The sequence below is a fragment of the Apium graveolens genome, chromosome 7, assembly GCF_009905375.1.
Source record: "Apium graveolens cultivar Ventura chromosome 7, ASM990537v1, whole genome shotgun sequence".
Lineage (NCBI taxonomy): Eukaryota > Viridiplantae > Streptophyta > Magnoliopsida > Apiales > Apiaceae > Apium > Apium graveolens.
In genome coordinates, this window is record NC_133653.1 from 253,494,580 (window position 1) to 253,508,022 (window position 13,443).

The following is a 13,443-nucleotide window of genomic DNA, read 5'->3' on the forward strand; positions in this document are numbered from 1 at the left end:
ATATGTATTATTACTTTATCAAGAAAAATTATTTTAAAACTCTTATGCTATTTATTAAATAAATAAAACTCATTACAATCATTTTTTGAACAAATTTAAGGTTTCAGCTTATGTTGCAGACTATACCACCGTCATTGAAGTTATATTTTTTTATCGTGAGATTAGAAAATTGATATCTAAATCTATGAATAATGTAATTGAATTAATGTACGTATAATACGATAATATATATATATATATATATATAATGTTTGTGTTAAATTTAAATAACTCAATTATCATGTCATATAAATTTTTTTTTGTTTTAGGCTGAAAAATGTTCCTACACTTTCACTGAATAATAAAAATTATCAAGTTCATAAATATTTATTATATTCTATTATTTTTTAGTAACAGTACAATCCATTTTATTATACTTGCATACTCACGTATCTCTTTAAATTACATTTACTTAATGATTTGCTTAAAATTCTATACTTTTAATAAGAAAAATGAATGAATTTGTTTCCCGATGCTTAGCAAGGGCAAGGTACTGGCAGATGTAATAATCACAGACAACATGTCAGTAGGTTAACATATCCATCTAACAGATACCAAAGATAATAGCTTGCATTCGAAGTTGGAAGAAACCATTTATAAAGTAGATGTAATACAAACATAAAGTACAGGTAATATTGTTCGCAGGCACCACATGGGGTCCGATGGATTTTTGAAATGCAAATACAGAGTGGAAATTATTTGATTGCCAAGATTGCACAATCATTATTGTAGCAGATGCAGTGATCAGTATGGAGTTGCTGAATCGATAATGTTTTGAATGGACATGAGAGCCTGAATGGCAATCTGAATCTGGAAATTAAGTGCTCCGGAGATGGGACCGATTGGATCAGCGAGCATCTCTTCCTTGACGTCCTCAGCTGCTGTGGGCACCGGCTCGCCCTTTACAAATGATTCGCATTGCTTTTTGTATGCTTCCATACGTGGAGTTGCAAACATTCCTGTCGACTTTTCAGTATCACCTCTTGCAGCAAAACGTTGACGTTCGTGGGAGAGCTCGGCAGATAGGATTAAAGCACGACCAATCTTTTTGTAGTCTGCAGGTGATTGCAAGATTATCAGGATGTGTTGCAGCTCTTCTTTTAGAAACTCAATGAATTTGTTAATCCCGTCGATTTCGACATCCTCAAGAAAGTTCTGGGCTTCAACAATCTTGTTTTTAGCACCATCAAAATTTTCTTTATCAGCCATGATTCTAGACTCTTTAATCATCTCTGCAGTCTTGATACGACTGGCCTCAACACTGACTTCCTCCCTCTCTACAGGTGTGGATCTTCCAATGCGCTTTACATTTGCCAATATAGGAGGGGATTTTAATACCTTCGTATTAGTTTTATTCCTGCAAACATCAGCTTCCATAAATATCCAGTTGAGTAAATCAAATGATGTATAGAGAGTTTAAAGTCAAAGAAAAAGTACGCACATGTACTTGTAACTGATTTTAAGGACTGGCAAGGTCACCTCCTTGTCAACCTTAGGGAGATCAAGTTCAACAATAATTTTTCGCATCTCTTTGTCGTACAAGTTACCGAAAGATATAGTCACAGCAGGTTCAGCGTCTGTGTTCCCCGATTGTTTATAGTCTCCTGCAAACACAGTCGTGACTTTCGTTTTGTTTTGTGGCGAGATGACTAGTTTCAAATCCTGAACAGACAAGGTAAGAAGGCCGCCCAAACACTGGGCAAATGCAGCACCCAGCCCATCAGTGTTTGGAACATCAGAGAACGTTCCCCCTTTACTATTTTTTGCGATGCTATTTAGCACCTATTAAACAAAATAAATCAACTGCCAGTGTTAGTCCACAAACTATCTAAAAAAGAAACTAGTAGTTTACTGATCATACTACAGGCTACTGAGTAAAAATATTCATTACCAAAAGTTAATTTATTAAAAATACAGAACAAGTGTATAATTTAGCACAATCATGCAACCAAAGCCTACTTACATCGGCCATTTTTTTAGGATCTCCTAGAGTATTTGTTGCTGTCCCAAAACCGAATGTGTACACAGGCACATTCCCCACCTCAACCTTGGTAGGATCTGCACCTAGGTTGGGCTCACCATCCGACATAAGCATAATGCCAACTGAACGTCCATCCTTGTATTTGCGTTCAGCAAGCACTTTCAAGCCCATCTGAAGGCCGGCAGCGATGTTTGTCCAACCATCTATATGTAGGTCATGTTTGACGAGTTGTATGTAATGAGCCTTAGATTTTTCATTCACCACTCGCAATCCGCATAGCTTGTGGGCTTCAGTGCCGAATGTGACGATTGATAGACGATCAATAGGGCTCAGTTTCTTGATGACAAATTCCATGGCTTTTTTCAGTTTTTCTAACCTGTCGTTGTTCTGCATGCTGCCACTAACATCTAACACAGTGACAAGATCAAGCCCGACCCTTTCTTTGTTCATTCCTAACCCAGTCAACTCCACCAGCACGCTCAACTTGCTTTCATCCACAGGTGCCATGGCTGAGTTGATGATTTTCAACTTTGCTTTTCCCAACGTGAACGAATCATCGTTTCCTATAAAACACAAACACAACTAGTTAAAATCCTAGTGGAAACTAAAGTAGTAAAGTACAAATTACATAGCTACAATATGCTGCAAGAACACAATAAGCATAAAGTAAACCAATTATACATTCGTATGATTCTGATGATCAGATAGTAAAGTGTGCTTTCGATAAACGAAATCGTAAATTAAATAAACCTGCAGCAGCATTAAGGACTTCAGGGATTTGCTCTTCTTCATCATGGAAAGACATTATGTTTAAGAAACTAAAACACTAAGTAGAACTACTCAAGTTTCTTGAATTTGATTGCATTTCAACACTTATAGTACAGCTATATATATATACACGAAAAGATAGTCTGGCTTACAAAACTTACAGGGTATCTTATTAATTCTTAATATTATGCTAGTCAAGTCAACATAAACTAGGAATTAAATTTTGTCTTAATTGCCTTTTTTATTCTACGTTTAAATCAAATATGTATTCACACATTCATTCAACTTAGAAAAATGCTAGAGGTCCTTGTTACAAAAATAATTCCTAAAAATTTTTTTGGCTATGACTCATGAAGCATATTCTCCTCCCTTGAGATTCGAACTCATGAACAAATTGGGTATCCCAATTTGTATAAGATACTCAACTACCCAGTTGGGTATCCCAATTTATATAAGATACTCCACTGGTAGTTGGATATTTCATATATGGGATACTTTACTGACAGTTGGGTATCTTGTATAAAGTGGATACTCCACTCTGACAGTTGGGTATCTCATCGGCTAAAGTTGGCCAACTTTTCAGAAATTATGTAAAAATAGACTAAATTTGTCCTTGACCCACTATCCTTACCGGTCCGAATATTGAATATTTTATGAATAATAACTTTATGAATTCAATTTTTGTTTTTCTTCTAGATGAATACAAAAGTTAAGTTATTACTCAACAAAAATTTTGTGCATTTATATAGGCTCGCGAATTAAATTTCAACATGCATGTTATTTTATAATGATTTTGATATAAATTTTATTTAACCTAACATTACTTTTCAACTTAACAGTAAAAAGTTATATAATAATCTAACTGAAAAGTCGAAAACCCATCCTGTTCAATTCGACCGAGTTATTTGCTGTTGCCTTATCGTCCAACTAATTAATTTTACTGTTGTTAGTACGGTGGGGATCGGGATTTGTATATTTTTCTTGTCTACTTGCAATTTAAAATCAAGATTAAGGCTCTTGGGATTACTGTTAAAAATTGTTGTACTGAAAAAAGTTTTGTTGTAAAAATCAGATGTGTTTGGTAATTTTTTTGATATGTATATATTTTGATGCAAAAAATTAAAAATAATAATGCTTTTGATAAGGTTTAATGGTGAAATCAGCATCTACTTCCCCCAAATGCTGAAAAGCAGGGACTTACTTTTTTTGGCAATAACTTGCAGGCCCAAAGCACTTTTCTGAAAAATAGTTTTTGAATTTTACCAAACAGTTTTTAAACTGTTTTTCAGCGAAAAACTGTTGTTGCTGTCAGCAACAGCAACAGCAATACCAAACACACCCTAAGACGGGATGAATGAGTGATTATAATTTATTGTTTGATATCCGAGAGATTTGCTCATGGGAGATTTATGACATTATCTATACTATATTATAATAGACAAAATATTAAAAGTTTGGTAGTCGGTTGGTACTTGTTGAAATTATTTAATTATCATTACTTAATTATTGGGTCGATCAATTATAATTTTAATTGATATTGAAGTCAACTTCCTCTTTTGCTTTACCAATTTCAATTATATTTTATATCGAACTCTATATCATTATAATTTATATTAAATTCAACTTTTTCTACCAAATTATATTTTAATTCATATCGAGTTCTATATTATTCTAATTTGTTATTTTGGGCTAAATTAAATTTAAGCAAATTAAATATAAATATTAAGATTTAGTTGATATATCATTTTAATCGGGCTTAGATAAAATAATAATAATATCAATCCTCCTAAAAAAATTATACTAATGAATTTGGATAAACAAAATAATATATTTTATTTATCCAGGATAAAAAATACATTATCCAATTGATTGAAACTAATACAAAACTAAAATAAAAATACAATTCGACCATCAAAAATAAAATCATATATATTAATTATTCAGTCTAAAACAAAATTATCTTATTGATCCAGACTTTAAAAAAAATTAAAATCAAACTAAAAATAATTAATTTGATTTGGTCGGTGTATTCTGCATGGGGCTGAAATAAAATAATATAAATCAGTGATCCGAAATAAATCAAATTAATATTAGACTAAGTATTATTCGTATCCTATTGATGTGAACTAAAAAATCAAATTTTAATTAAAACATAAATATTATTTTTAAAAAAATACACAAAGAATTATCAATAAAACTATATCGTTCAATCAGTAATATCGTCTTTTTCAAAAATCTTTTATAGAATTATAGTTAATCGATTAAGTAATCAGCATGCTAAAATAATATTTTTAAGATTTCAACAATATGGAGACATTATATTTTTACCCTCAATAAAATAATAATTTCGTTATAACAACATTTCTCTCATTACCAATGTTATCACTTTAAATAAGTTTAAATGTTCTAAAAAATTATAAACATATACGTCTACTAATATAATTATTATGAAGTCATATCATTTAAAGTTTTAGATGAACAAAATTAAAAATTAAATTCAATTTTTTTAAAAAAAAATTATAATATTAAAAAAAATATGTGTGAGACGTATCGTGGGTTTTAAGTTAGTATTAATAACTTATAACTTATGATAAAATTAAGTGTACAAAAAAGCATCATTTCGTGCTAATATTAGTAACTTATAACTTATGATAAAATTAAGTGTACAAAAAAGCATCATTTCGTTAACATTTTATAAATGCAAAATGTAGGTAATTTTATACTTTTGGGCCAGATAATGTACTTAATGTAGTGAGATAAATAAAACATAATTTTGGGGAAACAAAACAGAATAATTGGTGGAAACAACACAGAACCCTAGTTGTCTATTTGTGCTGGCCAGTTTCGGGTGCCTGCATTTACTTGGCTATTTAGATGTTTTTATAGAGCACTAATTCTTTAAAATGCTAGCATATCATTCTACCATTGTGATCTCCTATTTCAGTCAGAGTATTTATTAAAATCCAAATCATCTATTATAATTAGAGTATTTACTTGTAATGGAAATCATGAATTTGGCTAGATAAATCTCTAAAAATTCGGTCTCAACTGTGAATCTGAGGGATTGAAATATTTAAAAATTTGAAATGGGTAGTTTATACATGTGCTATGCACGGATACTTGATATATATTATTTTATTACTAATAATACTTGTTTTATTACCGTTAACTTTATTTTACTCTTTTTTGAATTTTTTGCATAAAATGTCATGTTTCTAACTTTAAAAATTATATATTATTTTCACTCTAACTTTATTATAATATATTACTCGTGATTTTTGCATTAAAATGTAAAATTAGCATATTTTTAATATATATTTAATTAATTTAAAATTTATAACTACTAATAATAAAAAGACATACTCCCTTACACCAATTATATAGTCGTGCAATGTATGTGATGATTGATTAATATTTTTATGAAAAATTTATTTTGAAACTTTAATCGATTTCCCAAAAATGCTAAATTTGTTATGATTTGATTTTATTTACTTTAAATATTATAAATGTAGTAAAATTTAGTTTAATTATTAATATTTTTTGTGTTGTTTACATCCTTTTAAATTATTACATTGTATAAAATATATTTTAGATATGTTAAGTAATATATTATATAAATATGTTTTAATTTTTTTTTATTTTTATTGGGTATATGCATGTATAAATCATGCATATAGCTTCTATATGTTTTATTTGTTCATATTTATATTTTTCTGGTTCATATGTTTGTTTCTTTTATCTCTTAAGGTTTTTATGATTTATGATATTTGTTTTATATTGTATTTACATTTAAATACTTGCATAATAATCATGAGTTTTGTTGTTAAAACTGCTATTTCTTTAAGTACTACTATTTCTTTGAGCAGCCTGCCTAGCTATATATATAGCTCAGTTTGTGGGAGTCTTTTAGTGATAATTCTTTTAATACTTGTGAAATGACAATGTTAATTCACGAACAAATTACATTAATCGGATATAACAATTATATTATATGTAGGATATAATGAAATCATCTCATGCAAGTATCCTCTGGCACGAATCAAGTGATTATTTTTCATAGTATCAATTTTTGTGTCAGTAAGAATTATTTGTAGATTGAAAATAACATTTCTACTCAAATCAGACACAATAAAAATTGAAATTACTTGATAGTAAATCCTAAGTTTATGTATCTTAACATTTTTTTATGCATAGTTCATTCTTATTTAGGATCCTTTAATTTTTTTTTATTTTACTAAATTTCATTTTATGACGCAGTTCTCAAATACTAATTTAGAAATAGATTGTAGGCACAAATTGAATAATAAATATAGTGATATGGGTAAATATTAGCGGCATTTCCTGTAGTGAATATGAAGGTATATCACGTCACTTTGTGGTAACGCGGATTAATGATTGGCCTGGGCCTAGGTGATATTTAAAAGAGCTTACAATTTTTGTGAATTTTCTAATATTGTAGTTTTGGGAACAAAAATTATGTATATAAAAAGGGGTAGTTAAGCTGCCTAAAAAACCATATATTTATCACAGAGTATTATGACGAGCTAGGTCAAAATCTAAGACCATAATTGTATATGTTTGAGTTTATAGTCCCATTAAATTCTATAAGGAACTTAAGAAAAAGTGTAATTTAATAAAAAATAATAATAATAATGCCTAAAGTACGTGGTATAATCAATATAGTGCCGTTTGAAAATTTTAAAATAAGTGATTTATAATTTAAAATGAATAAGTGTTAAATAAATGATAAGTTTATAAGTGATATAAGTGTTTGGATAAATGTACTTATAAGTCATAATTTTTTTTACTTAAATAAATTAAAATAAATAATTATTAAATAAAATTATTCTAATTCATAAATTTTCAGTTAGAAAAAAATTAAAAAACTTATATTTTTAACATCAAAATTAATAAAATAAATAAAATAATCAAAATAAGTTGGAAAAAAAGATTGTCATTCATGACTTTTAACTTATCAGATTATAAATTTTAAATTCAACTGATAAGTTGGATCCTTTCATAAGCAACTTATAGTGTTACCCAAACACATTCATAAATGAGTGTAGTGGAACAAACTAGTGGTTAGTTAATTTTTATTTTATAAAACTTTACTACTTTTAATAACTTTTTAAATATATAAAATTGAATGGGACATTTAAAAAAAATATATAAAAACTTATAAAGAGTATCAGAGAATGCATTAAAGGTTAGCAACATTCCAATTTTGAAATTTTAAAATCAAATATAAAGACAAAATTTGAGTTGTTAGATAAAAAAATATAAATTTTGTAATTTTTTATCTCAAAAATTATACTACATACACTTGAGTTGTTTGATTATAAGAAAGGATAAATCTTGTAATATTTTATCTCAAAATTATTCTAACAAAACTTGACTTTTATTATTATTTAAAAGAAAGACAAATCTTATAATATTTTATTCAAGTATCCCTAAATTTGAGTTGTTAGATAAAAAAGACAAATTTTTTAATATTTTATTATGTAAAAAGTGAAACAACCTAAACTTGAATTATTTGATTAAAAGAAAGACAAATCTAATGATCCAAAAATTATGCTAACTAACTTGACTTGTTTGATTAAAAGAGACAAATCTTGTGATTATAGTTGTTATCTTAAAAATTAGATAACCCTAAATTTGAGTTGTTAGATAAGAAAGACAAAGCTTGTAATATTTTATTCTAAAATATTACGCTACCTAATTTAAACTTGTCATGTTAAAAAAAGACAAATTTTGTAATATTTATCTCAAATAATGGTGCACTAGACATCATCGACCTGAGAACTAAGAATATATAAATATTTTATACATTCATAGGATGTATCCACATAATATTTAATTTGCATATACTTGGATGATCACATTATAAATTCATCAAGTTTAGCAGCTGGTTCAATCAGGTTGCACAGTGACAAGGAGGATAATGCTGTATAAAGTACAATAGTGTATTGTATAACATTATTATATATACAAAAAGGATAGTCGAAGACTTCTAATGACTTGTGATTAAAATATATTTTTATTACCTTTTTTATAGAAAAAATTGTGGATAATTATTGATTTTATTATAGAATCTTATCATAAATTATAAAATTTTATTTTAAAAAATATGAAATTCATGCTAATCTGAAATAATAATTATATTTAAATATAATAAAATATTTAACAAATTAAAATTTGAAAAAAAAATAATTTTGATTTTACAATAAAATAATTTTGAATAAGTGTGATTTCTAGGTGATTCTATTATAGAACCACTTTAAACTTTTTTATTAAATTAAAATGATTTTTTAAATAAAAAAATTGTATAAATTCGCTTTTTAACTTGATAACTAAAATTTGTAATTATATATGATGAAAAATAAAATATATTTTTTATTTTTTATTTTTTAAATAATAGTCTTTCACTGTCCCTGAAATGCTAGCTACCTATATAATTATTATATGTCCCCGTGAAAGTTAATTACCTCGAAAATCAACATGGAAAGAGAAGTACAGAAATAGCAAAAATCAAATATGCATGCACGTAGGCGATTCCTGGCAAAACTAGCTTAATAACCCGTGTGAGGCACGGCTTGCATCATTTAATTATAATATTCTTAGAGCAACTCTAATACTATCCCTTAAGTCAAATTTTAAAAAAATAGAGATAAAATTTCTCACCAATAAGCTCATTGTCCCCTTCTATAACAATAGAAGGTTCAAATGTTTCCTCACTTTTAATACTGAATATCCCCTTCTCAACTATTAGTATATTATATTTTTCTTAACAGTCTATTGACTTTAATGAGTAAAAAGATAGATAGAGTGTGAGTTTAAGGAGAATTGTTGGAGAAATTGTTTGATTTTGACTTCTAAATAATTAGTAGCTCATTTATTTAAATTATTTGTAGTGAAAATGTAAGGAGATTGTTGGAATTACTCTTAGTTGTTTTCTTATTTGTAAATGTTGTACAATGTCTAACGTATATCAAATACAAATTATTTGTTTATCAATGTGTATTATTTTCATACAAGACATTACCAAATTACACAACGTTTCTAATATAACTCATTAAGCAATATATATATATATATTCTTATTTGTGTTGTATAATTTGTATTTAATGAATGATTATATTTGAAACGAAATGATTAAACTTAATTTGTAGAATGTCGTTAGTATGTTTAAAAATAAAAAGCTAAAAATTAACATATATGTTGAATACAGAGTTGACCAAAAATTTGAAATTTTATTTAAATAAACTATATGTACTGGTCTATATTACTACTGAGTTCACTAATGACTTACAATTAACTTACTCAATTTAAAAAAATAAAAAATGCATAACTAAAGTCAGAATGACTTGCATTCATAATATACAATAATGTAAAATTTACATTACTGTTAATATTAAAGTTGATTTTAATGAAAAATATTAGTTTTTGAAATTCAACGTATGTATGTAAGGGAAAATGTTAGTTTTTTATTTAAACTACTGTTAACAAAGTAAGATTAAGTTATATGTATGTGTGTGTTAGCATGTAAATTATTGTATTTTACATTTTTTAGTAAATTATGATGGTTTCAATTATTTATATGCTAAATATCTGATTTATGTACATGTATAATCATTATTTACATCTATTGAGACAATTGATTACTTAAATAACATGCATTTATAATTATTCAAAAATTAAAATTATGTAATAAATAAATTGTTATAATTTATATAAGGTATTCACATTATCACCGACAAACAATCCATATCTATTTTTTACGCAATCGAGTATCAATCATGGTTGTAAAATAAAAATAAATTATATACTTTTAAGATTTATTATTGATATTCATGATTTTTTTTCAAGAATTCGAAGGGAAAATTGTAATTATATCGTTATCTAAACCGTTTTTAAGTTTTTTTCATTATGACTATAATATTTCTTCATATAATAATTTCATAACATTGTATACTATTCTCCTAAAATTAAATATTTTTCAATTCGATAAAATTTTATAAATATCAGTTGAACTGGTTAATTCCTTCAAATTATTGAATAATATATATTTTCTCTTTAAATAATATAAAATTGTTAGGAATATATGTGTATTAGTTTGATGATAGGTTAAACAAAACACTTAAGTAGAAAACTAGTGTTTGTAGCCTCAACGGATAAGACCACTTTGGCTATCTGTTGATGAAGTAGCTTTACTTAGAAATAAGTTTAGTATTGTAGCACATTTCAGTCTTTGAAATTGATTTATAATTCTTAGAAGTTGTAGGAAATTATAAGTCATGTTGACTACTAGTGGATATGCAAATAGGAGGGCTAATTGTAAATATTTCATGCCTTGTAATTTTGTATAAATGAAGTAGTATCAACTGATAAATTAAAGGCCTTCAACGGATGAGAAACAAAGCCTCAACGGATGTCTCTAAAGCTTCAACAGATAACATCCATCAACAGATGAGTGCATCAACGGATAAAGTTTCAACTGCTAAAGCATCAACGGATAAAGCCACCAACGGATGAAAGCTTCAATGGATGCTCAGCTCCATAGCAGTTGATAGTGACAGTTCATAAGCTGACAGAGGCACATGCGTTGACAGAGACAATTGGAATGTGGTAGCCTCTTGAAGGAATCAAGAAAAAACAGCATTTACATTCTGGTGCAAACAAGGAAGTATTCAAAGATTCACAGATTATTTTAGATTGCATTGGATAGAGAAATGAAGAAGAAACATGTGAAGGACTATTTTATATTGTATTTTATCTTAGTCATCACTTGTAAACTTGGTGATATATAAACCAAGTTGCAGCTAGTAATTAGGTGTGAATTTTCAAGAGTTGTTTAGAAAAATTCAGAGAGAAAATCATCTAGTTTGTACTAGGAAGCAGCTGCGTATAATTTTTTGTATCACAGATTTTCTGAAATACACATCTCTGGTGGAACAACAAATCCACCAGAAAAGTTTTAAAAGTTTCTGTGTTCTTTACATTTGTGTTTTGAATATACATCTGTCTGCACTTGCTTAAAGCAATTCACACACATCTGTTCATTATACACTTAGCCTTTGAAACTGCTCAAAACTTTAAAAAGTTTTGAGATTTACATTCAACCCTCCTTCTGTAAATCTCATTGTTACTTGAGAATAACAAAAATGCATTGAATCAAATGCTACAATATAGTATAGATATATTTATTTGAATAATTCAAATTATTAAAATAATTCAAAATATTTGTACAATATTATCTTGATCAATGAATATTGCTTATCTAAGAGAATTCTTTTTAAAAAGCTAGTTTTTTTTAAGTGAAAAATGAAAAATAAATTGATTTAATATATCATCGTAGTTTTAACAAATCTCGTGAAGTCTTATATCAAATTTCAAATATTCTTAAAATCGGGACAAATCCCAAAAATAATAATGCGTTGCCAGTGAAGTTGGTAATTTTAATATCAATAATCAATTGACTTGATCCTATAAAGACCTCAAACACATTAATTTATATCAACGTAAGATATTAAAAAAATTCACATTTTTGGTAAGATATTCTTGTCGAGCTTGTAATTTAAACTTACTAAACGTAGAATGTGACGATGTTTTTCAGTCAGGTCATGTAGTCAAATTTCGAGTATTTTTTTAACAATGAGCCAAGTTCTGATTTCAAATTCGAAATAAACTAAAATGCATTGACTCATTATAATTCGAATTTATCTAAATATGTAATAACAATATAGATTATTTATATATGAGGGATTCTATTTTCAATATTTTTTTTAAAATTATATATGTACATTTTAATTACTTTTTATAATAAAAAAATATGTTAAAAATATATAAGATATATTTTCAAACTAAAAAATGATTAATAAATAAGATAATAATTCATTTATGTACTATGCCTAACTTTATATCTGGAATTTAATTCTTTAAAATTAACTGTAAAAAAATTCAAGTAACTATCATTTTTTTGCGGAATTCAAGTAACTATCTTTAAAGTTGAATAAAATATTCATTTAGCACACATAAAAAACACGACAATATGGTGTGGTGGTATGAGGTTGTATAGGTGAATAAAATATCTCGAGTTTAGAGATATGGTGGCAATGGCATATCCAGTTAATTCAGTCCAAATGCTGCTCAATTATCATCTAACTTATTGAATTAATAACTTTTTGTTAAAATATTTGAATAAAAATAAAGTGATTGTCAAAACGTACCGAGGAAGTCTCTCAAATCTTACCAAGAAAGACTTGTAAAGCTTATCGAGGAAGACTTGTAAAGCTTATCGAGGAAGTTTTGTAATACTTAATGAAGAAGATTTGAATAGCTTACTTAGTAAGCCTTGTAAACCAACTACTATAAATAGCTCATTTAGCTAATGAAATACAACACAACTTTCTCTCCATCTTCTATTCTCTTATACTTCCTCTACATTAAACATAACTAATATTTTCAGTCAAGGTTTATAACACGTTATCAGCACGAGTCTCTGCCAACTGAAGCTTTATTCTCGAAAGAGCTACGACTTATTCTGACCCACGAGTCCCTATCAACTAAAACTATTTCATAAAAGAGGTACGTTTTCTTTTCCTCATTTTCTTCTAAATATTATTACATATTTATGTTACTGATTGAAATATCTAAAG

General features: G+C 27.2%; 1 protein-coding gene across 1 annotated transcript; it reads right to left on the minus strand.

Moving 5' to 3' along the window:
- Positions 1-619: 619 nt before the first annotated feature.
- On the minus strand, positions 620-2,877 carry LOC141672703 (uncharacterized). Its single transcript, XM_074479350.1, has 4 exons — positions 2,771-2,877; positions 2,003-2,583; positions 1,481-1,821; positions 620-1,396 (listed from the first exon to the last, which is right to left on the minus strand). Exons 1-4 carry the CDS (start codon positions 2,823-2,825, stop codon positions 784-786), a joined length of 1,590 nt encoding a protein of 529 aa, XP_074335451.1. The 5' UTR covers positions 2,826-2,877; the 3' UTR covers positions 620-783.
- Between the last annotated feature and the right edge of the window lie 10,566 nt (positions 2,878-13,443).